This window comes from Stylophora pistillata, chromosome 3 (genome assembly GCF_964205215.1).
Source record: "Stylophora pistillata chromosome 3, jaStyPist1.2, whole genome shotgun sequence".
NCBI lineage: Eukaryota > Metazoa > Cnidaria > Anthozoa > Scleractinia > Pocilloporidae > Stylophora > Stylophora pistillata.
The window spans coordinates 5,672,351-5,696,813 of NC_142521.1; the positions used below are offsets into that span (position 1 = coordinate 5,672,351).

General features: G+C 38.5%; 2 protein-coding genes across 11 annotated transcripts; one reads left to right on the forward strand and one right to left on the reverse strand.

Moving 5' to 3' along the window:
- Positions 1-100: 100 nt before the first annotated feature.
- Positions 101-20,114, reverse strand: LOC111339979 (carotenoid-cleaving dioxygenase, mitochondrial). Of its 10 annotated transcripts, none has more exons than XM_088754569.1 (4): positions 19,980-20,083; positions 13,476-13,589; positions 7,757-8,285; positions 101-2,083 (listed from the first exon to the last, which is right to left on the reverse strand). In XM_088754569.1, exons 3-4 carry the CDS (start codon positions 8,241-8,243, stop codon positions 1,008-1,010), a joined length of 1,563 nt encoding a protein of 520 aa, XP_088610695.1. In that variant the 5' UTR covers positions 8,244-8,285; positions 13,476-13,589; positions 19,980-20,083; the 3' UTR covers positions 101-1,007. The 10 variants fall into 10 exon arrangements, with proteins under 10 accessions (XP_088610695.1, XP_022802466.1, XP_088610696.1 ...); XM_022946731.2 differs by having other exon boundaries at positions 7,757-8,336; XM_088754570.1 differs by having other exon boundaries at positions 13,476-13,586; positions 19,980-20,061.
- A 1,433-nt stretch (positions 20,115-21,547) lies between these two features.
- LOC111340001 (uncharacterized) lies at positions 21,548-24,039 on the forward strand. The gene is made up of 2 exons (XM_022946760.2): positions 21,548-21,855; positions 23,010-24,039. The coding sequence occupies exons 1-2, from the start codon at positions 21,574-21,576 to the stop codon at positions 23,328-23,330; spliced, it is 603 nt and encodes a 200-aa protein (XP_022802495.1). The 5' UTR covers positions 21,548-21,573; the 3' UTR covers positions 23,331-24,039.
- Positions 24,040-24,463: the final 424 nt, after the last annotated feature.

Genomic DNA, 24,463 nt, shown 5'->3' on the forward strand with positions numbered 1-24,463 from the left:
TACGAGATAGGTCCAAGACGAGGACTGAGGAAAATCCAATAAATAAAACACAAGAAACAGCTGGAAAGGAATAATAAGCACTGAACTGAAAACAAACCTCTTCATTTTAAAGTACATACATCTTTATTAGGCAAAATATTCAGCTGGAATTAAACTCGACATTTACAAAATTTAGTTAAAAATTCAATTTTTATGATAAAAAACCGTCACTTCTTTATATCCGTAAATATTATGTTCATGATTTCTAAAACTTATCATCAATATCTTTTTTAGAATTATCACTGATCTCCCCGTATATTCCACCTTTCAAGGAAAGTATCATAACACTATGATTGTATACAAATGCTACTTTATATAACTTAGAAATACTTAAAATACTTAACAGCGTATGGTTATGTACGCCATTTTAAATAAAACTTACACACTAGATAATGTTTAGAAAAGAAATAACTCCTTTCACTTTTTCCTTTGAATATTATTTCGTTTTTCCCGATTTTTTTTAATGGCAGATTTATTTGTGTATTATCAAAGACTTTGGCCGAACGATTCGGGTGGAATCACGAGTGTAACTGAAAACAGAAAACCTCTCTGATTTTCTCATGACAGTTTGAGAAGCCGCCTTAAAGTGCCGTGTTCCGTAACGAAACGAATGCGAATGACCAATCAAAAACACTTGTCACACACACGCAGGATAGCTCGTTCAAACAAGAGATTTGTTTGAAAAAATAACGATTGAACATGGAATGATTCTCGTTGTAAGTTATCTGTTTATATCAAAGTGATCGGTTGTTTAGCAGAAAAAAATTTTTTTCATTTTGTCGTGAACTGTATTTCGAAAAATGAAATAAAGTAATCACATTTTTGTTCATGGAACTGTCTTGATACGAGTTCTATCATTCCTTTCATCGTTTAGATGAGCTCTCTCAGAAACATCGCTGATAATGGATGGTGTACGATTATATGGCACTCCAAAATCCTCAGAGCTTGTCCTTTTTCGGTGACCCAAATTATATTTCGGCCCAGGCTTTCCGGCATTGTCCGAGTAGAGCTGGGGATCTTGGTCTGAACATACCGTGGAGCGAGTGCGCCATTGGGCAAGTTACTGTCGCGCGTGCGACTTCGCGGAACGTGCGACCATCCAGGATAAGGAGGAACGACTTCTTACCACGTACACCTACTACAGAGGAGATAATAACTCCTTCATCCTCTGTTTCAGCTCCGGGCGCTGGGACAAACACAGGTTCAGATGGGAAACAGTGGCGCTCATGCCAGGTCTTGGCCTCCTTCCCTAGGACGTCTACCTTGATGAGCTGGTTCAGGAAGTCCCCGCGCTGGTGAGGGCCTACTCCGTACATGAATCGGTAAGGCTTACCGTTGGCAAAGCGATAATTTATCTGGGGTAACTCCACCCCGTAGTAGAGCACTTTGTAGTCTCGGCCATCTGAGTAACTGGGCAGCCTCTGCCAGGAACTGGACGAGGCAGTTTTTGGGATTGGTAAGCGATAGCGACGGAGAGCTGGATCAGGGAAGCCTTTGCTCACTTCGTGCTCTCCCTTGGAGCGCAAGTGATGGAGGTAGTACTGATACACAATGCGGGCGTCAGGGTAGCAGCAAACGTCCATTATGATATCTGTTTCTGTCTCGAAGGCGTTTACGTGATGGAATGAGAAGAAGTTCTCCGTCTTGTACTGAGCCACTACTTTGCCTGTCTTGCGATCAATGACGTAAAACCTGGAGGGCTGCTTGTTGTCCCACTTCATGCACTCATGGAAAGATCTTCCTCTCATTTTCATTGTCAGGAGCGCCCACACATTCACAACGAACGGGTTTTCGATGAACACGAAGTAGTTGGGAGTCATGGCGAAACTGTGGTAGTAGCAGAGCCGATTTTTTGGAGTGAAAGTAGACAAAACATTCACCCCCTGAAGTGGGTGTGGCGCAGTATCTGCAGGGGTGGAGGGTCGTGGTGGTATTTGTGTTATATTGTAGCGAGTGCCATTCTTCAGAGAAACAGCAACGTTGTACACATTTCCCTCTTCGTCCTCGTGGGGATGAGGTGTCATGGAGAACATTCGGACGGGACCTGAAAGATGAAGAAGGTGATAAGTGAAAATAGTAAAACACAGCAGTAAGCAGGTGATGAATGAGTACTGCATAACAAAACCAAAGTAATTAAAAGAGAAATTTAAAAAGTGACATCAGAAAACGCCAGTGGGAACTAGAGGTAATACATGTAAAACCGCCTCAAGCGCGGGAAAGGGTCAGACTCATTTGCTCGTCCCAGTTTCCCCTATTCGCGTCCAAACCATTAAGCGGGCTACCGATCACCATTTTTTTGGGGAGTCACTGATCTGCTTGAGATTTTTTACTCGTATTACTGGTGAAAGAAGAGCTGATCAGCCTCAAACAATACAATTCAAAGAAAGTTTTGTGTCTTGTAATCGTGTTATCGTATCTACTAATTCTTTTCTCACGTAAACCGCGCTTATTTGGAGTGCTTGACACAACTTAATGTACCCGAACAAAATTTTGCAGATTATTCCACCGTTTGACTCATCGAACACAATCGCATGAAAGAGAGAGCACTTGAAGTTATTTATCCGATTCCTTGAGAACCACAGCAGAGCAATATGATCTTCAACTCTAGTTTTGTGGTGGAAAGTTGCCAGTGAGCCAAATTATTGGAAAAGTTCCTCCTTCATGATAAACTTGCCAAAGGATTATTAGCGATGAAGGAGTTAAGCTCTAACAATTTAAAGCAATTATGCACATCATAAACACGTCGCTCTTATGTCAAGCTGGAAGAAACTGATATATCAGCACGCAAGTAAATTGTCCTGTGCAGTTTCGTCTTGTTTCATTTTGCCTCGAGAAAAAAAAAATTGTTTTCCGTGCGGACTGAAGAAATGATTTTTGATACATAACGTGTCCATAAGCTGCTTCCGCAAAGTAAAAAAAAAAGAATAAAATGAATGAAATTCATGGGAATTTTGAGTGCGTGGAACAAACGAGAAGGAGATAAAATTGTCCAAAAAAAACTTGTTTTTCTTTGAAAAACATCGTCTTAATCAATCAGTGGGAGTTCCGTTCGTGTTTAATCAGCTCTGCTAAAACCATCACCAAAGCTCATTTGACCCAAAGTCAACAAACTACAATTGAACGCACACTGTGAGTAAATCAAAGCAAAATAAGACAAACCATTGTGCAAGTAATGGTTTCATCTGCGGCACTTTCTGTTTTAAAATAGTCCATTTCCGAAAGATATCTCTTTTACTTGTTTATCATACGTGCTGAAGACAATCTCGGAATGCAGACAAAAGATCATTTGAAATTGTGATCTGATCAGATTTGCACAATACCAAAACAACTTAATTACAATAATGGAAACATGAGAGCCTTAATGTAACTCAGACACGCAAGACATTCCATACTCACCCAAAAAATGATAAATAAATGAAAAAAATTAGTTTAAATGTTTTCGCTTCAGCTCTAAATTCTAAACATGATTCTTACAGTATGAAAGTTTCAAAATGCTTTTGCCTCTCTCAAGACAATATTTTCTTCTTTGTTTACCCTTTCAGCGGGGATGTCTTATTCATTACACTTTCAAAGAAAATTACAATACAAATTATATAACGTCACAAAGAGAAATCTCAACCTTTTCATTGAATAATGATTTTCCATACTTCTCGATGCAAGATTCTTTATTAATTAAGTTTTACTTATCGGATTGGTGATATCTCTTTGTGTTTTTTGGGAACGATATGTAGCGTTTTATTTTGTTTTATATTATTTCTGCGGGGGGCTTATTGTTGGGAATAAAGGACAATATCCGTAACTTGAAATCCGCCAAAATTGTCATGCTCAAGGTAAACCACGAAGATATAAGATTTTTGCCACCAACCGCAACGCTCTTCTCCTCTGGAGCTAATTAAGGTGATTAGATGCTTGTAAACTCTATCGAAATTATGGTTCGAGTCTCCTTCAAGGGTGCAGGAAGATTTAACGATTGTTGAATACAGATATCAATAGACAAGAACAACAATGATAGTAAAAAGAAGACGAAGAAGAAGGAAAATCGATTGCGTTTTAAAGTTACAGCAATTACAAGTATGTCAGTTTCTTTCAATGGAACAGTCAGATAGCTTTGGTGTACTTTGAAACAAATTGAGGAATTGTATTCCTCTGGAAAATAGCAATTAATGCAAGCGCAGTTTAAGATTAAACCAGTTTTTATGAGCTTAAGACTTGTCGTTTTTTAAGATGAATTCCAAGAGAAATCGATTGTCTTCCTACTTTGTTTTGGTGAACTAATTACTCTGGAATTCAGTTTAGATTATGATACAAAAGAAAAAAGTGTGGCCACTCAACAAGACAAAGAAATGTTAATTCTAACGGTGGTGTCCAAGAAATATTTTGATGAGTCTTAAAAGAAAAAGGTGTCATTAATAAAATTAAACAATCGCGTGTTTGAAGTAGGAATTTCCTGCTGTTAAAAGACGACAATTTGCCAGGAAAAAAAAAAGGCTTCCGATAGCAAGTAATTAACACTTGTGCCAAGATTAATAGTTAGGTGCTTACACTTGCATGAAACAAAGACTGCCAAATGGTGCCTGTTTTTAAACGACTAGGTAAACAACTCGTCTACGGGTGAGAAATTGTCACAGAATTCCGTAAAATTAATGAAGAAGCACGCCGGTATTCTAGAAGCTAGCCCCCTTTTCCTTGAAGCGTCAATGATAAATATGCGAAAAAACAAGGATTTTCGCACCGATTAACTTTTTCGAGGTTGAACTTCCCAAGCACAAATTCCGTGGGTTACGACATTTGGTCTGAGTCAATTTGCTCACGGAGATCGTTAAAACAGGTTGATGAAAAAATTTTGATTATTTAATTTCCGTTCGAGACTCCAAAGATTCGCGACGACCATTCAAAGATCATTTAACGCACGCTCACATGCAAATGTGACTAACAGGTGTACATTGGCGGGAAGGCTTGTCAGATTCAGAAAACCTCAGAGGTCTGACGGAAAGCCGAGACAAAAAACATTTGATGCATTCACACATATGAGAAGAAACGCATTTCGTAAAACGACTTTAATCTTTGTTACGTGCGTTCTTACCTCAGAAGGAAAAAAGTGACGCGACGTCAGTTAAATAGTCATGTCATCTCGCAATTCTGGTGTGTACGAACCCGCCTAAAAATTGCGCAAAACTTTCCTAAAAACCTTAGATTACACTAGACTTCTAAAACTGCCTGCTGATTTAATATGCAGGAAAGACTACGGAAGAGTTTATCAGGGAGTTACAACGACGTAAATGATATTTCTAATGCGAATGATACAAAATGACATGCCTTCCAGCAAACCAAACAAACTGTTTCCAAAACAGAAAATCTCCCACGATTGTTTCACTCAATTATTTGCGCAAATGCCGTTATCCGCCCACTATGATTTTAGCCAAACGCTGACGGACAGTCTCACAAACAAACAAGCTTTTCTGAGTAGCCAACTATTTGGCCACACGTGAAGCTAATCTCTGTTATTAGGCGGATTAAATGATGCTATTGAAAGCAAACTCTCGAGACTTTGGTTTCCTTCCGGTTTCTGTTTTTGAAAGCGATAACAAATGAATAATCTTGCTTCTCGTAGATCTACCTCACAGTGTTAAGTCTATTGTTTTGAAAGTCTTTAAAATTCAAATTTTTACTTCATTTTTTGAAGCTCTTAGCATTGCTGCCTGTTGAACGGAAAGGTGTTCTTTTTTTAATACGGAAGTGACAAAAACCATTTACTTTTTAATGCTTTTGAGCAGAGGTTTCTTCACTCGCAGTCGTTACAACAGCCTGAATGACCTCTTCTTTGACGTTAAAGCTGTATCTGTTTGACTAAAACTGCAGATCAGACCGTTGAAGTAGAAAGCACTTTGACAGACGTTTCGTTTATAAAAACAACCTATCACGTTCAGATTAAGAACACATGTTAGGAACAGTTTTTTTGTAAATGAATTGTGGTTCTCGATCGGGATAAAAAAAGGTTTGCTGTAACTGTTGGTAGCTAATTAATTTGTGAAAGGAAGCTCGCTTATAATCGGAATAGCCCCAAAGATATACAAATTTTTCAATGAATGGCCATCAGTGACAGGCTTCAAACGCCCCTTGACCTGAACCACACAACAAAGCAAACAAAAAATATTATGGAAAACTTCGATTTAAGCAATGTTATATGAGAGTATCATTTTGACAAAGAGATTTCTGTTGAATTGAGTACATATAGTCAGTCCCCTTTGGTTTATTTTTATCAAGAAAACGGCGCTGACAGATATATCAAAGAGAAAGAAGAATTTGGTTTGTTTCTGTTTTTCCTGGTGAAATTCCAACAGTATCATATCAGATCATTGCATTCAGTTCTCTTCCGGCGATTTGCGATGCACAAGGTTTGTCAGGTAAAACACACGAGTTCATCTCGTGATTTCTATAACTGATAAAATGAGCAGCAAATATGTTTTTACGTAAAAAGAATCTTGACCTCGTTGGTCTAAAGTTCGGCAAAGATGCCTTTCAACGTCACTTCTAGAGATACTTTTCTGAAACCGTTCACGATTTTAGCATTTCAAGCTAAAGGTTCTTGCCATCGCTTTTCCAAACAAACTCTGGATATTTAAAGAAGAAGGTATTTCAATTTTATCATTAGTCCGCTATCTTGGCTCCCCGTCCAATCGGAGCTAGTTGCACAATTATTGCATCCGAGAACAAACCATACTCATTTTACAAATGATGAAATCGTGAACAAAATCATGAGTCATCAATGACACGAGTTGTTTCCCCGCGATGTTTTGATGTTATATAACCATTTTTTCTGTTTGAAAGAAACGCAAGGTCTAGTTTGTACTAGAAATTCACCTCTAAGACATTTGTTTCGCTCCGTTATCCTCAGCTAAAAATAAAAACCCCCTTTTTTCAACATACTACAATTGAATAATCTTCTTTCTTATATTCACGACCGTTCACTTGTCAAAACCTCTCCCGGGCTCAAGAGACCCTCGACAAAGCCACATTTTTTTGATTACTTATCCTAAATTCAAGGACTTTTTCAGAATACAGGACGGTAGTAGTAGCACTAATTTATGATTCTGCTCAAAGCTGATCAAAATATATGGGATTTTTTTATTCAATCTCTTGATGCACCATCTCGAGGTTCAATCTCCTGTAACTGTGCCTAAGTTTTCTCACACGCACGTACTCGAACGAATCTCCACAAAATCACACGCTGGTTTGCCTTTGTTTCTTATGATCGGATTTTAAACTCTTGTTTTAAAAAAGAACCTCAAGGATATCGGCAAAGGTGTTTCTCTAGCTGCTTGGAAAGCCTTCCGCTCGATGCAGTGAGTTTAAAGTGTGAACATGAGCAGCAAAAGCCATAACAAAAGATCTTGTCAAGTTCAGTGCGCGATTTGCACCCAGTATACATATCGCTGGGCGGTGACAGTCTGAATTTTACACCCAACAGCTGTCATGGGCGGGAGCAATGAAGGCGTAATCGTGTTATTCTACTTGTTTGGTTTTAAGTGAGTTTCTGGAACTATCCGAAATATAATTAGTGTGGAACGAAAATATATACTCCCTGCGTGGGATTATTTTCCCTCAGGAATGTCAAACAAAGTTTTATTCTGATTTGTTATAGCTCTCTTCCTTTCTTTTTTTTTCTCAAAAAGGCGTTTTTCTTTTCGATAAAAATTAAAAAATGAATCAGAAATACCTGGGAAATCGCTCCTGATGTTGTACTCTGACAAAGCTTGCAAGCTACTTGGATCAAACCCGATTAGGAATGGCGAATCGCTGCTTGCGTATGTTTGGCCGTTCATTGTGACAACGTTAATGGAGCAGTTGTCCGTGCGTTCGGGTGGTACGAAGTAGGAGAAAAACCGTGCGAAGATATTCTTGCACGGATCGGGCGGTAATGGGGTTCCGAACTCAGCGTACGCAATACCACGACGAGCTTCGGCGCGGACAAATGCCTGGCTTCGTAAATAGCGACTGCAGTAAGTCACTTTGCCATTTTCCACCTTGAAATTCTGAATCATTCCCAAGCCGTCGAACCAGTGCTTGTACGCCTCGGGTCCGACTTCGTACATAGCGGGGCCATTTCGTAACAAGGATCCGTTGAGCCAAGGAGGAATTACTCCGCGGATCTCCGCTTCAACTGGTTTGATCTGCTCTCTGACTGTTTGGTAGAGTTCTTCCATTCTCTTCCTGTCGTTGTGCGCAGTAGGTAGCTCAATACGCAACTGAAAGAATTGAGGATTTTCACGGTATTTATGTCCAATGAACGTTGACCCCTGTAGTACACAAATGAGTGATAATTGATATTAAATAACATCCGATGTCCCTTGAGGTCCCTTCGCACCCCGAGCGCGAGTGAACATTTCAAGGCACATGTAATGCATACCAGAACTAAATGAAACATCTTAATCGTAAGGCGGATAAGGAAACTTCGGAAGAGTGTTTTTAAAGTGAATAATACCACTCAACTTTGAAAATTAACACCAGCTATTGATAAATAATGGAAACAAATTGCTTGAACGCTCTCTCCGGGGGACAAGCAACCCGTATCCAATGTACTCATTTCGGGATAGCGATAAATTGCAGCGAAGATAAATTACGTGTTCATCCGTACAGAAATTGCTTTGAATTAAGGAGCAATATTTTACTTTATAACCGATGAAATCTCTTAACAGCATCAACTGAGAAAACGTAGAAACATTTAAGGGCTAGAATGCCTTATGAGATGACAAATGCGCGATGACAGAAACCATCTTTTTCAGGATTATCCCCTATCAGGTCATTGCATCAATTGACGTCATATCCTTGGGGAAACATCTATTATATATTCCGACACCATTTTGACGCCCCGAACGTGTTCTAGTTAACGTGATTACAAAATTGAAATTTTGTCATTTTACACTTCGTCGGTAAGACCACTTCTCTGACGTTGCCGGATGTTTCGAGGCGGCTGGTTCCTTGAAATCATCACCAAACAGTGAAAGATCATTTCATTATTAGTACTGGCGGATCCAGTTAATAATTTTCGAGGCAACTTCGACACCAGTTTGACGCTTCAAATGTGTTTTTGTTGACCTTTTTACCATTTTTTTGTCTAGACTGTGTTCTACACGTCGTCGAGCATACCACAACTATGACATTTGTTACGGCAACAGTTTCGAGGCTACTGGTTCTTCAGCATTCGTAGCATGAAACACCACAATAGAGTAAGATGATTAATTACTGTTGAGTTAAGTCCAATTTTACAATCGGTAAAGAGGCGCCAGCTTCAAAAGGTCTCTTGATTGAGTGTTCGGTTATGTTAAAGAATTATTTATGTTACAAATGGCTAGAGTTTTTTCTTTTTCTGGAGTTCGTCACTTCCTTTAAGGGTTTCATCTTCTTCATCCTTAGCTTTTTTTGCTTCTCTCGATTTTTCTAATCCAAAGAACTGCTCAGAATATTTTGTGTTGGATAGTGTCCTTTAGATTGAAAGTATTTTGGTACAGCGCCGGACTTATGAGTTGGACTAGCTGTCTAATTCAATCGACAGACTTGAGTTATTTCCCCTGTTTTCATCCGCTTCCTTTAATTGTATATTTTTATTGAATTCAAATCACACCCTGAAACCTTTGATTGCTCCATGTTGTTCTAAAATAAACGACTCTGAAAACATCGAGACTTTCTTTTCCTACGACATCACTCGATATGTTCTCGTTTCGACCCTTTACGAAGATCTCAACGGTTGTTCCCACGATACATTCCTCTCCCTGTTCAGGCGTATGAAAGACACTTTTGTTTCGGTCAGAAGTGGTTGTAAGGAGATATCAAGTTATTTTGTGAAAGATTGTGAAAAATTCTAGGAATATCGTGAAACAGGTGCTTAAACAGTCCTTTTTGGACTATATGGTTGCATGTCACGTGCAACAACGATAAGACATATGAAACTCATCTGACAAGCTCTACATCCACAGGACACACAACACACATGCCACGGAAACCTTGACTACAATCTCTAGGAATTGATATTAAGAGAATAAACAAACAAATCCTTTATGACGCCCATTAACTTATGCTTTGTCACAAAGCGCCTCCCACTAGCTAAGAATTTCCCACCACGCTCAAGAAGCTGAGTTGAAATGCTTCAAGGGAACACGATTCGATCGTCGTTGTTTACACAGCCAATTTTTAACTGTTTTCGAAAGGCTACACCCCCATCCCGCCTCTGTGTCTAGCAACTATTCATGAGCCGTACGACTCAGTGCTGGTGTAGTTTTCTGTCATAAGGGATATCACGCCAATACCTCGATCTGTTATCTAAATTACCGTTTGTACTTCATAAAAATCGTTAACCTAATTTTTCCTAGTTCGTCATTTTCCGAGGCAATCCGTCGTAATTAATCCTATCCTTTATTAGCCATCCTCGCTATTTCACAGTTTATCACCGCCTCTGTTTTGTTTTTCTACCCTTCCAAGCTAATATTTGTTTTCTAGTACCACTGAGAACGAGTGGAGAAAGCACGGAATCCTGATTGACAACGGCTAAAGAACCTTTACGAGATTCTTATGCTACAATATGCTGAAAAAAGTGAACGCTTACCGTTTGCGTAGAATAGAGATTTCAGTGGGAACGATTTAAGCATCAATGAGCCAATGAAACACAGGATAACTGCCTTTCGCTTATCAGGCTCAAGAGAACAGGAAACCGGTTACCAAAAGTAATTCGAAATTTGCGACTCTGTGGCGCTCGTTAAGTGATGTAAAACCTCCCTAATACAGTTCTTTAAGTAAGCGAAACGCCTGTTTGTCTAGTTTGTCTAACCTGGAATGTGTGAGGTCAAAAATTTGTCTCGACAAAAACCACTCATATGATCTTAGTGCAATGGACGATGAGAAAGTAACTTTAAATAAGACGACTTAACACGAACGAAAAAGGGGTGTGCTCTCCATTGCAGAGTCAGGTGGCAAAAGTAGTTTTCCGAAGTAATTTCCCTTCAACATAGAAGGGGATTTCCCGTTGAATTAGGGTTCACGATAAAGGTAGATTGAATCTTCTCTAAAAGTATGCGTAGCAATTCCGAAGATGTGCCAGTCTGCATTAATGAAAGAATAACTGTGTACCGGAAGGCTTTTTACAGAAATCTAGAGAGCTCAGCTTTTATCTTTCCTTAAAAACACTGTTGTTTAAGTCGCTCAAGGAGAGAAAGGGTGCTCTGCGAGACTAGAGAACAGCCTTGAATTATCTTTTCCAAACGCGCACGAATAAGCATCACGCTAAAGCGTTCTAACAAATATTCCACGAAGAATAAGTGCGCTGAACTTCCTCAAAGATTAAAACATGTGAAAGAAATAGTAGCGAAAAAGTAACTTTTTTAAGCCTTGTCAACTGAAAGGTTTGTTTAAAAAGGGCGTTAATCTATCGGATAATACAAATAAATAAGACATTTACCTCTAGATTGCTCGCCTGATAGCAAAATATATCAGATTATTCACTTCCGGTTTGATAGCTAAAATTCAAAATTACACCCCCTCAATGTTTTTTATCCGCTAACAGGACAGAAGGGACTTTTCTGAGTTTATCTGTCCGAGAGCGGGATAAGAGGATTTATCATTAGTAACTCCCAGTAATGAGCTTTGAAGACAAGGGGAAGTATTCGTTTAAAAAGAGAACAATATTTTATCTTTCAGCCCCTAGCAGAGGTTCTGCTAGCGCTGTTGAGCTGAAACCATACTGCGCGTGAAAGCAACTTTGTACTCAGAAGGATAATAATCTTTTGGCTATTTCCAGTTTCACACTACTGTTGCACAATTAAATTACGAAGAGCATGTCTTGACTTCTCAAAATGTTTCCCTCAGCTTGAATAGTTCCCTTCTAGCTTCGCTAGAAATTTGATTTTAAAAGCGATACGACGGCACAAATATGTAGCCACGTCATAGTTTAGCATCGGGAAAATGTCCGATTAAATAATATCTCAGGTCGGTCCTTTAAAATCTCCGTTATCTTTTTTATCCTTCTTCCCAAGCTAATAGTTCAAAGTAATTTTGGGCGTCACAAAAAACTTCTTAAAGTGACGTTGTTCACTAGTTAAACGTTCCTTGCGCTGTTTTAAACATTATGTTAATGTACACATCATATGATTATTGCCAGTGCTATTAGAGTACGTGACAATTCTCCAATTTTTTTCTTGCTATACATAATTTGGAGATATTCAGGCTAATCCAAGCTGGGTGTTCATTTTCCGTTGACCCAAGTCTAAGATGTAATTCCGGTAACTATATAGGCTACATTGTCGTGCAGCTGGAACAAGCTTTATCGTAACCTCTTTGTCGATACTGACGCTTCAATCTAGAACACGGGTGGAAACGAAATTTTATAGCGCGATGTTACATTAGATCGTGAATGAATCATCCTGGTTACGACGACGAGTCACAACAAAACACCACCAAATCTTTCTGAATTATTTTGAGTGTGCGTTTGTGACTTATCTATTGAGTAAACGGAAATAGAACAAAAATAGTAGCTTGCTTTTGTAAAATAACCTCAGGGAATGAGCAGGATTGACGCAGATCGCGAACCGCCTTCGACAAACGCAAAATTCAAAACCTTTTGACTCTTCGCCATGCATTTCATGTGACCAGCACATGTTTGCAACATCGAAACTGGAAAGCGATGACTCAGCAAAATTTGAGAGTAGTGAAAAGCGCTGACGTTGAAGAAGAAAATGGTTTGCTCTTTCGATAATTGAATCGTTTGGTTCTGAATTCGTTCATTGTCCAAATATTTAACTGCTGGCTCCAATTGCTGAATTTGGCTTGGTCCGGTCCCCATGAACTTCGACCAAATCCACCTAATTAGTGAGAAAAACATTCAGCAGCGAGACTATAAAAGTGACGTTTAAGAAAATCCGGGAAAAGAAAAGAAAAGCAAAAAAAAAAAAAAAATAGTTACACTTCTTAATGTCTTCTTTCAACCGTTTCCACACCAACGCTAAAATACCTTCGGAATAGGTGTGAACAAAACTGAGATTTCTTCAAATCTGTCTGCGGTGTTGATTTGAGAATTAGAGGAATAGTAAATGTTATCAGAGTCAAGTTTTTCCGTTTTCCGTAAACCATGCCAAGCTCATCTGGCTATTTCCTTCGACTCAATTGGCGGGTTTCTACACTAGAGCATCTAGAGAATCAACTAAATTCTTTCACACTTTTCGTTCAAGCTGTTTGAAATTTCTCCATCATTAGGTTTGTCATTACTCAATCGCCTAATTATTTTTCGCTCATACATCAGACTCGTGAATGGAATTTCAACTGATTAATGCAGACCTCTGGCAAAATTTCGATATTTTTTTTTGCATTTAACAATCTAAGACTCTACTTGTTAAAGACCAATGAAGGAACTAGAATATAGCACGAAACAAAATGATTGTAGTTCCACTTACTTTACTCAAATCAGCTCAGTTGGTTTCTTTTGGTGACGTGGAACAAATTCTTCCTCAGTCGCTAAAGCCGGGCACGGATCTTCGCTTGGTAATGGCTCAATCACGGTCTGACTGCTGAAGTGAGAGATTTCTTAATACTTATATAATGGCTGTGATACTATTCGTCAACGGAAAACAGTACGCCCACAATATTCTGACTTCTCAGTTTCAACTTTCGTTTGTGCTATTTTCCACTTCAATAAAGAAAAAAAATTTGGTAAACAAAAACAGGAAGCATTTTCATTCATGCGCGCATCTGAAACATGTTTCACAAAAGTGCACCACTTATTTTCTACTTTCATTGTTATGCAATTTCCTTTCGGTAAACACGTTTTCTGATGGTTTCAAATAACGCAATGATTTCTGTGGCCAATAATGGTTAAAATGAGAGCCAACGGAACTAGCAGCCAGTGAAAAAAACAAATAGCGAAACACACCCTGAAATTGTACGCAGTTTTGTAGAATGAAGTCACAAGTGGCGTAATGCTATTTATTTCAACGCACTCAATTCAAATACTTTGTTTATCACCTCCTAGGAACTAAACGATACTTGTGTATACACTAAGTACAAGAAGTCATAGGGAATTTAAATTTCTATTTCTATGTTGGACGTGCATTTTTGTTTGATCGAGAAACTTACGTAATTTCTCTTACTTCCTTGACTCGTTGACTCGCTTGTGTTCGTCACTAAGTCGTAAAAACTCACAATCACTGTTTGTATAAACAATTAACTTCTCTTTCAAAGCAACGTAGAAATTTCAAAGGTCCGTACTCCATGTTGTAGGACAAAGTATGGTGTCGAGTTTCACCTTATAACAGAGCATATGAAATTGAAAACAGGCTTTAAACGGTGATGAGGAAATCTCAATTTAAGAGGGCTAAAGGATTTCTTGGCGTGCAGGAGAGAAATGTGGGAGTCGCATCAATGTTTATATTCTTTCTTATTCAAACAGGAAACAAGAATTTATAATTCTAAATGAAAACACACGAGGATTCTGCGAATAAGCCACTTCTCTATTTTACAAGTACTAAGGAATAATCCGAAAATTCTTTGTGGGGAAACATTTTAAAGTTCAGTTTCCGTTGGATCTGATGGAAGACCGGAAGAAGGAATCTGATCAGTGGAAAGACGGCGAGGCATTTTATTTTTGGATTGCACTTCGACATCTGCTCCGAGGTTCTAAAAAAAATCCCACAAAAAAAAAAAAAAGAAAAAATGAAAACAGTGGCGGCCATATATTCCAAAAGAAAATGAAACCTGTTTGCGTGATTTAGTGGTAGTAAAACATCCGACTGAAATGCAATGTTGTTTTGCAATGACTGAAGACAAAGTTTGCTGGGGTTGTTTTTCTAGAATATCCCTAAGTACTTTTGTATATGATACTGTTATTCACGATAGCTGTCATCGCATTCAGTTGATCGTCACAAAGCATGAAATTTTATCTAATTAATTTCCTAAGCAGCACATATAACCCCTCTGAGGCAAATCCTTTTATGGTAAGAACGTTTTAATTGACAGTTATTGTCGCAGAAAAACTAAGATCAAGAACAATTCGTGAGAACATTTCTTTGAGTGTTCAACAGTCAACACCCGACTTCCCTCTTCAGAATTTCCCACGGTTAAGGATCGGTGATGAAGTATTTCCAAACTGTCACGAACAGAAAAAGCTCGTGATGATTTTGGAATGCTGAGTCAGCCAAGAGTTGGAAGGAACCCAAAAATCTGAACTTTAATAGGTTCCCTAGACTGACTGAGTATGCACGCACTGCGTCCCGGCGCCAACCTCGCTTTGCAAGCGTGCAGACGCCTCCGGGCCCACGGGAGTGGCTATGGTTAAAAATATGTGTGTTTTCCAGAGAATTCAGAAGATGTCGCCAGATTAAGTGCGTGGGAACACTGAAACAGCTTATAGCCGAGTATCCTACGAAAGGTGATCCGAAAATTAATAGATTCGGACGCGACGAGAAGGGAGCTTCAATTATCAATTGATACTTCAGTTGAGATTTCCGTGTCAAATGCTGTCGATTTCATTTATATGATGCAGTAATTAGATATCATAAAATTATTTTGAGCCAATCGATGACAGATCTTTTTCCCAACTTTCACACGACTCCGTCTATTTTTAGTGTAATTGATTTAATTTTTTTAGAAATCATTTTGAGCAGCCGATTTTTTTTGGGACATATCGTACAAATAAAAACTTAGTTAGGAACTGATAACAGTGGAAATCACCACTGATGTACAAACTGACAACCGGCCGGTTGCAATCGTAAAGTGTGGCTATAAATTAATTGACAACTGTTGATCTTCAATACAGCCACCTCACTTACCCTCGAGAAATCTATTATGTCAGCCAAAAAAAAAAAAAAAAAAAGCTCCGAACACTAGTTACTTCGGACGCCATGGCAAAAGTTGGAGAGTTTTACCTGGAAACATTTCCAGAGTTTGCTTTAAGTTGAACTGAGAAAACTTTTCCCCAACAATGATCCCATTTAGTTTAGGCAGTATATAGCTTATAGATAGATAGATTTCTGACCCACCTTAGACTAGCTATGGCTAATTTACGGGTCAGCCCATGCTTGAGAGTGTAAGTAAATGAGAGTATCAAGAGTATGTGTGCATGTGCAGAGGTTTCTGCCCGCCTAGTTAACGGGTTGTGTCTAAAACATGTCCGGATCTGTGCAGATCTTCGGTTGCAACAGCAAATGAATTAATTCTGTTCTTAGTATTTCAACGACAAGAGATTTAGCTAGGCTCTCCAACAAAAATAGCAGATACTGAAAGCATGGTGTTGGCTTGACAAATCTTGATCGTTGTTCTTTCGAAAAAAATTAATAAATAAAGGTTTGACGACCGGGGTTTTAATTTTCTAGAGAAAAACAAAGCTTACCTTCCAAAATAAGACTGTAATTACTAATTTGATATACCAGGTCTCTGTTTTATCAAAACAAAACTGAAATCTATCTGTTGTTATAGAGGCGGCTGTGTTCCCGGCTATGTTCACTTGATAACGATCTCCAAGTGAAGTGTATAGACCAGGCAATAAGAATGGTTTTCCAGTAAACAATGTGTATTTCATGAGTCTGCGCTTAATCCAGACTGACTGGCTGACAGACCGCATGCCATTTATCAAAAACTGAATTGTCATTATAAATGGATGTCGAAAAACAACGGCCGAACGTTAAACTCCGACTGCAATTACACTTTTCATGTATAGAGAAGAAAAGTTAGCTCGAGGCTTCCTAATTTCCCCAAAAGTTGCTGCAGTGCACGTCAGTAATTTAAACTGCAAAAGCAAAGACCTTTGGAGTTTGAGGACTGATTCTCTACATCTTTATCTCAATACGATTGCAAAAATCAAATAATTACATTTTGATATTTTCCAGTGCGCGTTGAACGAAGGGTGATTTTAGGTTCGAGTTTTTCATAGCCACCCGCATTGTATCTTTTATTTTTGCCTTCATCACTGTTTATTTGATCGAGTAACGGATTATTTTATTTTTGGCGACCCCTTACGAAATCATTAAGAGGTTTTAGATCCATGTCTGCCTTGTTTCCATTTTTAGCACATTACGGAGGGAAGGAAGAAAAAAAAAGGTAGGACATAACATATGATATTCCTGGGCGGTCTGGTCAAGATAAAAATATGTTGTGAAACTATAAATAGCGCCGAGTTTAAAGCCTTGCGGTTTTACCATTTTCTAAGATCTTTCCGAACAATTTAAAACAAGGGGTGCGCATAATTTTAAAGAAGGAAACTACCCTTCGATTGTACTTGGTGCGGCCGATAACTGCTGTTGACCAAGCTAGCGTTAGACAACATGGTGGGCTTTACGTTGGCGAGACAGCCAGACCTGAGCAGCAGAAAATTAGGGGCACTATTCGACCCAGACACAGACCTCCAACGTTTCAGAGCACCCCCACACCGCCCCTTCGGAACCAAGTAAACTTTACTGATCGTGATCCCCATTACAACGCACGCAGGAAAAGACACGTTTTACATACGACTTCACTCAAATAACATCGACAGAGATATTACGATAGAAATCCCAGAGCATGGATTCCGACTGTCAATATGAAAATAAAAACAGTAATAGCTAAAGTACAGTGCGCCGGTTCCCAGCTGAGAAAGCATTCGCTTCGAAATGCGCCAGCAACAGCTGTTGAATAACCACCAATCGCAGCTGAGCAGAACAGTTCATTTACAGATGACGCATCTTGAGACAACAGTATTTCACTATACGATATTTTACGTATGTTAAATTACTAATCGCAATCTTTTAAACATTAATTTCATATTCGTGGCCGCAGATGAAGGCAAAATTGGTGACAGACGACGCGTTTGGATAAACGGCACACCAGTAACCGGTGTTTATTTTAAGAATTAAGAGAAAAGAAATGCCAACAACGCAACTAAATATCTATCCATCCTTGTTGTGGACGTCCTAAATTAGAAAGTCTCAAATCTATCTCATTACAAAAACTAAGTACTGAGACTTAAAACGTGTCTCTCTTTCTTTGGTAATTTAACTTTTGCTGAAACATTATTTTCAATAAACGTCAAGTTCTAGCAAACACCTCCTACACTGAATGTAAAACGCCAAAGACTAAATCAACGCTGACCCTCGCCGCGCTGCAAGATTGTTAAAACTGGACCAAACCTCTTCAAATGCGCTAAAGTTTAGCCTGTTCGCCACCAATTTAAATCTTGCTTAAAAACTGGGCCGCTTACCTTTAGCGTATCACCGTTGTTTTTCCCTTTCCATATAACCTACCTATTTAAACAATCTGGAGTTACATTATAAAAACATTCCTGACTAAGGCAAGGATTTCTTTTTGCTTATGGTAGGCATAAAGGAAAGGCCCTGGGAACGAGGTTGAGGCACAAGACTTTAACAGTTCCTTAGAAACCACGCCTTGTTTTTTTTTCTTTTTTTTTTTTTTTTTTTTACGTTTGCAGCCAGGTTACAAATCTACAATAAGTCGCTATTTAACGAAGGAAAAAAAATAAAAATTAACAAAAAGAAAAGAAATAACTGCTACGTGAGTTTTGCGTGTGGGAAGGGTTCGGAGCCAATTTGAATCCTTAACCTTGAATCATTTGTTCCTTCAAACGAGTGGTCGCGGAAAATGTTTCAAATATAACCACAAAGTGTTAGCTGGTTTCTCGGAAATATCGGAATAGGCAAACAATCAAGAAAGCGGATGTGTGGAACTTACTCTTCCTGCTGACCTCAGGAATCCTTCAGATTTTTCAACTGAATTAGGTCTATGAATGTACCTGTCGGATTTAAAGATCTCTTTCCAAATCTGGCGGATTTGCTAGCAACCAATGTTAGATTTTGAATTGTCTCTTGGGTTCAACTGTGTTTCTTTTTTCGGGAGACTTAACATTAAAACCTGTTGTACTACACTGTTTGGCGAATAAACTGTTGTTGCGTGTTACCTAGTTTTACCGGGCAAAAATAATCGCTTCATTTACTGTCGGTCCAAATGCGTGGGATTCGCGGATCATAGAACGGAAGTAAAAATAGTTCATGTGAGGCGGAACATTTGAGGCGGAAGCGCGTTAGCACATAACACTTGACGAGGTATCTTGCACGTTCGAATTTTCTGAAAATCTGATTGCTCTTTTAAAATTATCTCAGCTTGACCTAAGCAAGTTAAGTTTTTCTCGCATCTTCCACGAAATTGATAAATCGTCATCTCCGAAGGCGAACATGTTTTTTACGCATTAATCAAGGAGATTAAAGAGGAAAAAAGTATGATATCGATGCCGGAACACCGAGGTTCCTCCATCTCAGATGCATGAAACTAACTTGATTCCCAAAAATTAATTTTGTATCATGGTGATAGCTTAAATTTTGGCTCAATATGATTTCGAGGTGCTAAACTGAAATCATGAATGACTGATATCGAAGTGAGAATCATGACAGGGTTTTCCTGCCTAATCAGTGTACCCCGGCAACCCATTTTCAAGAGATATCGCATGACAGCGGAATTTGCAGATTAACTCGGGAACTTTGACCAGCCTTGGGAATCAAGCTCTAACTCAAAGATCAAAAGCACTTATCATTGATTGACAACTAGAGTGTATTGGCCGCAGAGTACATCTAATAAACTAGCTTTTTTAATCGGTAACTCAAACATTTAGAAAGGCGTGTAAACCTGAAAAATGGGACAAGCATAACATGCTCTTCTTGGCTCGTTCGGCTTCGCTCGCTTTGGTGAGACATTGGCCAAACTCGTGTTTTGTTAAGTAGTATGACAAAAGTTATGCAGTTTGCATGACTGTATCTAATAAAACATATAATACTGAATGCTGGTTCAACCCGAAATTCTCCGGAGCTGTCATTAGAACTTGCTGAATGCATCAAAATGTCGACAAAAATATAAAAAGGAATATGCTTCTGCTAAAAATACTTTAAAGGACTTTGCATAAATAATGAAATGGTCAAGCTTACCTTTGTTTTCGTTCTCTTTTACGCTGTGTAACCCTTTCTCTCTTGTAGCATCACGCTTTAACTGGCGTCGCCTCCTGACACAATCTTGTATTTATTGAGTCTGTATTTCCTGTAAATTGATCTGAGTCTTTCCGAAAAATATAAGAAAGGGAAGTTGTTCTTTAGTTTGTTTTCTAAGAGGATATTTCGACGCTTCAATTTTCAAAGTCTTTTCAATCAAGAGCATCGATGTCAACTGCTGTGATTTTAATGCGATTAGTAATTCATACTCCTTCCGCTTTGTGGACAATGAACATTTGTAATCAACAAAAAACATCCGCTTTTAACAGTGAGCTTTTTGAGAAATTTGTAGGGATGCAAGTTTGACTGATTATTTCGCACCTTTCAATGTCTCTAAGTGACTAAAAAAGGTATTACTGTATTGTAAAACATTGGTTCTCGAAAGCGAGTTAATGGACTGGTATTGTCTTAGAACAATACTTTCCGGTAACACGTTTTCACCCCAATAAGTAGTTTCTGTAAATATACATTTACGTCATGCTTGCCAGTTTATGCTGTATACAAAATTTGTTCTGAAAACTCACTTCCTCCATGTAGGTCTCCATGCAGACTCCATGCAGATCTCTCCTGGTTAGCTCTTTGGATAGAGCGCTGGACTGTTGAGCGAGAGCTCGAGGGTTCGAGCCCCGGCCGGACCAATACTCAGGGTATTAAAATCATTGAGGAGAATATGCTACCTTTTTATAACATCAAGAAATGGTTAGATATTCTAGTCTTCTCGGATAGGGACGAATAAATGGAGGTCCCGTCTCCTGCAGGGTTAGGAGCAGGAGACGTTAATTTCCCACACGAGATCACTGTGTGATGGATGTCCTCCCCTGGGGTGGGATGGGTGGGTTAGGAAAGCAGGTCCGCATCAGCTATTACAGTCACAGGCAGCCCAAGCTCACTACTAGAAAAGCGGACGTGACTCTTACCGTGTTGCGCAACGTTTTATATTTATAAAGGTTTGTATGGGATGTTATCGGTTTGCCTTAAAAGGGAGAGAAAAATGTCTTGTTTTGAAATAAAATGGGCTTACCTTATTGTCTTGTTGTTTTCTTTGTCGATTCCTTGGGTCTCAGACCATTTTGAAGCGTTTTCGGCGAGTTAGCGCTATGTTGGTGTTCAACTGCTAAAAGAAAGACATTTCTTTTAGCAGTTAAACACCAACATAGCGCTAACTCGCCGAAAACGCTTTAAAATGGTCTGAGACGCTAGGAATCGACAAAGAAAACAACAAGGCAATAAGGTAAGCCCATTTTATTTCAAAACAAGACATTTTTTTCTCTCTTTTAAGGCAAACCGATAACATCCCATACAAACCTTTATAAATATAAAACGTTGCGCAACACGGTAAGAGTCACGTCCGCTTTTCTAGTAGTAAGCTTGGGCTGCCTGTGTTACAGTTGCCAATTAATCAACCTGCTTAAACAAATGAATGAATGAATGAATGTAAATGTAGATCAAGGCCTTCGAAGCTAAGGATACAACGACTGAGCGGGACTGAGGGCGAGTCTAATCAAGCAGTTACCAGTCTCTCGCGCCATCCACCATGGCTTTTCTTCGACGCGTGGCACAGTTGAACGAATTCACGCAGAAGCATTCCCATCTCCTCGTTCTTTCCGCTTTGCAACGATTTTTCTGCTTTAATAGTAGCACAATGAATGTGGCTGATTTGAGTGACGCTTACAGCGACTCGCTGCAATACGTGGAGGCAAATCTCTTCCGGAATTATGGAGGCAAGGCGAAATTTGGAGGAATGATTTCGACGTTAAAATGCTATGAAGATAATTTGCTAGTGAAGGGGGCACTTAATGAGCCAGGGAACAAGCGGGTAAGCTTCTCAACTGGTCACTGTTATCGTCAGTGAAACCCGCAAAAACGGCAGCAAGTATGAGGTGGAAACATAGCTATACATATCTAGAGAGTGTTTACATTGCGATTCTCTTTTTGAATAAGATTTTAGCTCTTATATGCATATTAGTGGATCAAAGGTGACGGTCAACTTTTCATGTAATATTGCTGAGCATTTTCCTGTACGTATCCTGCAAATATCTATTTGCATTTTTATCTTTTCTTTTGTTTATGTGTTTGTTTTTAATGAACTAATCTTTAAAAAATTGTTTGTGCTATATGTTCAATGTAATTTTTTCTGTGTCAATTATTTGGACCCGTTAACTCCCAGGAGGGACCAAGAGAGAATTTCTCCCTACAACATCCATTCAATATCAAGTAGACATCAATGCAATATCAGATAACCAAGCTATGACATCAAAGAAAGATTGATTGACCTAACACCAAATTCTCCAAAACTATGTCCAAACTAACATCATAAGAATTGAATGGCAGACAGTAAGGAGAATTGCTAATAAGATATTAGGAGTGGAAGGGGTTTATGAATCATACTAGACTCAGATTAATCGGAACTTTGGCAGAATAAAGAACTTTCAACTTTTATCTTTCCTGGTTACATCTGAAGAATTATTTTAAAGCACACTGAAGAGGTTTTTTTTAGCCCTCTTAGATGTTATAAAAGAGTAACTTCTCAAGATAATTTATTGAGCAAGCTCATAGCCTTTCTGGTGTTATTGTAAACACAAAATCCTTTTAACTGTTTCACAAGGGAAAGTAAAACAACTGGAAATCAGATCAAGCACAAATTCCTTCTCCTTTGTTAATCTCTGATTTGATCAATATCACTTGCTGCTTTATAAAGTCCATTCCAAATTCTCCACAGCAAACAACAACACAGACTACACATGCACTTGTTTGATAAAAGTGGAAAAACTTTTGCCAGGTTATTATCTTAAAATATTGAGTGAGCTAAATTGTCTTAAGGAAATGACAAACTGCTAGCAACTCTTCAGACTTCTGGAGGTTGGAAAAAACCTTTCTTGAATGACAACTTGTTCTGAGCATCATGAGTTCTGTTTACACAAATATTTCTGCATTTTTGTAATCACTAACTGATCTTTGTTTTATGTTCAGGTTCTTGTGGTGGATGCTGGAGGGTCATTAAGATGTGGCATGCTTGGTGACAATCTCGCTTCACTTGCAATAAAGAACGATTGGGCTGGCGTTGTGATGTATGGCTGTATACGAGACTCTGAAGAGATTTCAATGATGAATGTCGGCGTGAAAGCATTAGGCACAATGCCATTGAAATCCATCAAGAAAGGTTTGGGAGAAAGAGATATTGCTGTGCGATTTGGAGGAGTGACTTTTACACCCGGACATTATCTTTACTCAGATCTTGATGGTATTATTGTATCACCCAAAGAATTAACCCTTGATCAACCAAAGTTGTAACTTTTTTGAGTTTCATTTAATGCCCTAATGATTCTAAGAATAAGAGTTACTTTACTCTGCACAATTTGTGTACAATGTTAGCAGTATCTTTGTCTGTTGTATTAGTTAAAACTGAATATTAAATAATATGACCATGTCCTCATTTTAAGTAGATGTTCAAGAAGGGCCAACTGTTGATTTCTCTGTACCCAGGGTCTCATAGAGACAAGAGGAAAAGTGAATTATAGATGAACTAGCAAATGATATACACCTTCTATTTTATGCTTTGCCAATTTTCTAATGGTCGCTAAAAATCAAAAGCCTGAAACAAGCTAATTTTTTGTAATCATTGCAAGATTGAATTTCTTCTAAAATAATTGAATACTTAGAGCTGTCTCCAAATGGCAAAATTAGTTGTTCTTTCTCTGTTTCCTTCAGGTCTGAGTGATTACATAGTGTGCCAAAAAACAAATTGCGGGATACAAGAAAATGTCCATAGCAATTATTTGCTATCTGATGTTACTTCTCAACTCTAATGATGATTAAGAGAGCAAACAATGAGGAACTGGTCGTAATTTGGTCCTAAAAATTATTTACAATAGTGTTAATGGAGATTAATTTCATTAAACATGCATCTATTTAATTCTGTGTAAATGATTATATACTTTGTAACAAAATGATCTGGGCTATTTATTAATTAATATGAAAATTAAAAAAACTTTTTAACTTGGGTCATCTGTTGATATAATTACTATGCAAAATTAAGTTGTTAATTCTGTTTGTGATGTGATGAATCTTCAATTGAGTTATAAATCCATTTTTAGTCACACTTACAGACAAAAGAGGTTATGTTTGCAGGCATAAACATGTTTGGGCCAGACCAACAGAAGGTGAGGGTTTCAGTGACTCTGAGAAGGGCGCATAACATATTTATGCCAAGGAACATAAACTGTATTACTGTTGTCACTTTGAGAAGACAGAGAAAGTAAAAACTGAATATGGTGGCAACAAAAAAGTTTGAACAATCACACTAGCAGGTGAATGGGCTAAAGCTAGCCTGGCCATATCTCTTCTTTAGCCTGCAAAATGTGCCACAATGCCTACCTTATTCAATATTATAGTGTATTTTTATCTTGTATTTTCCTGTTAAGAAA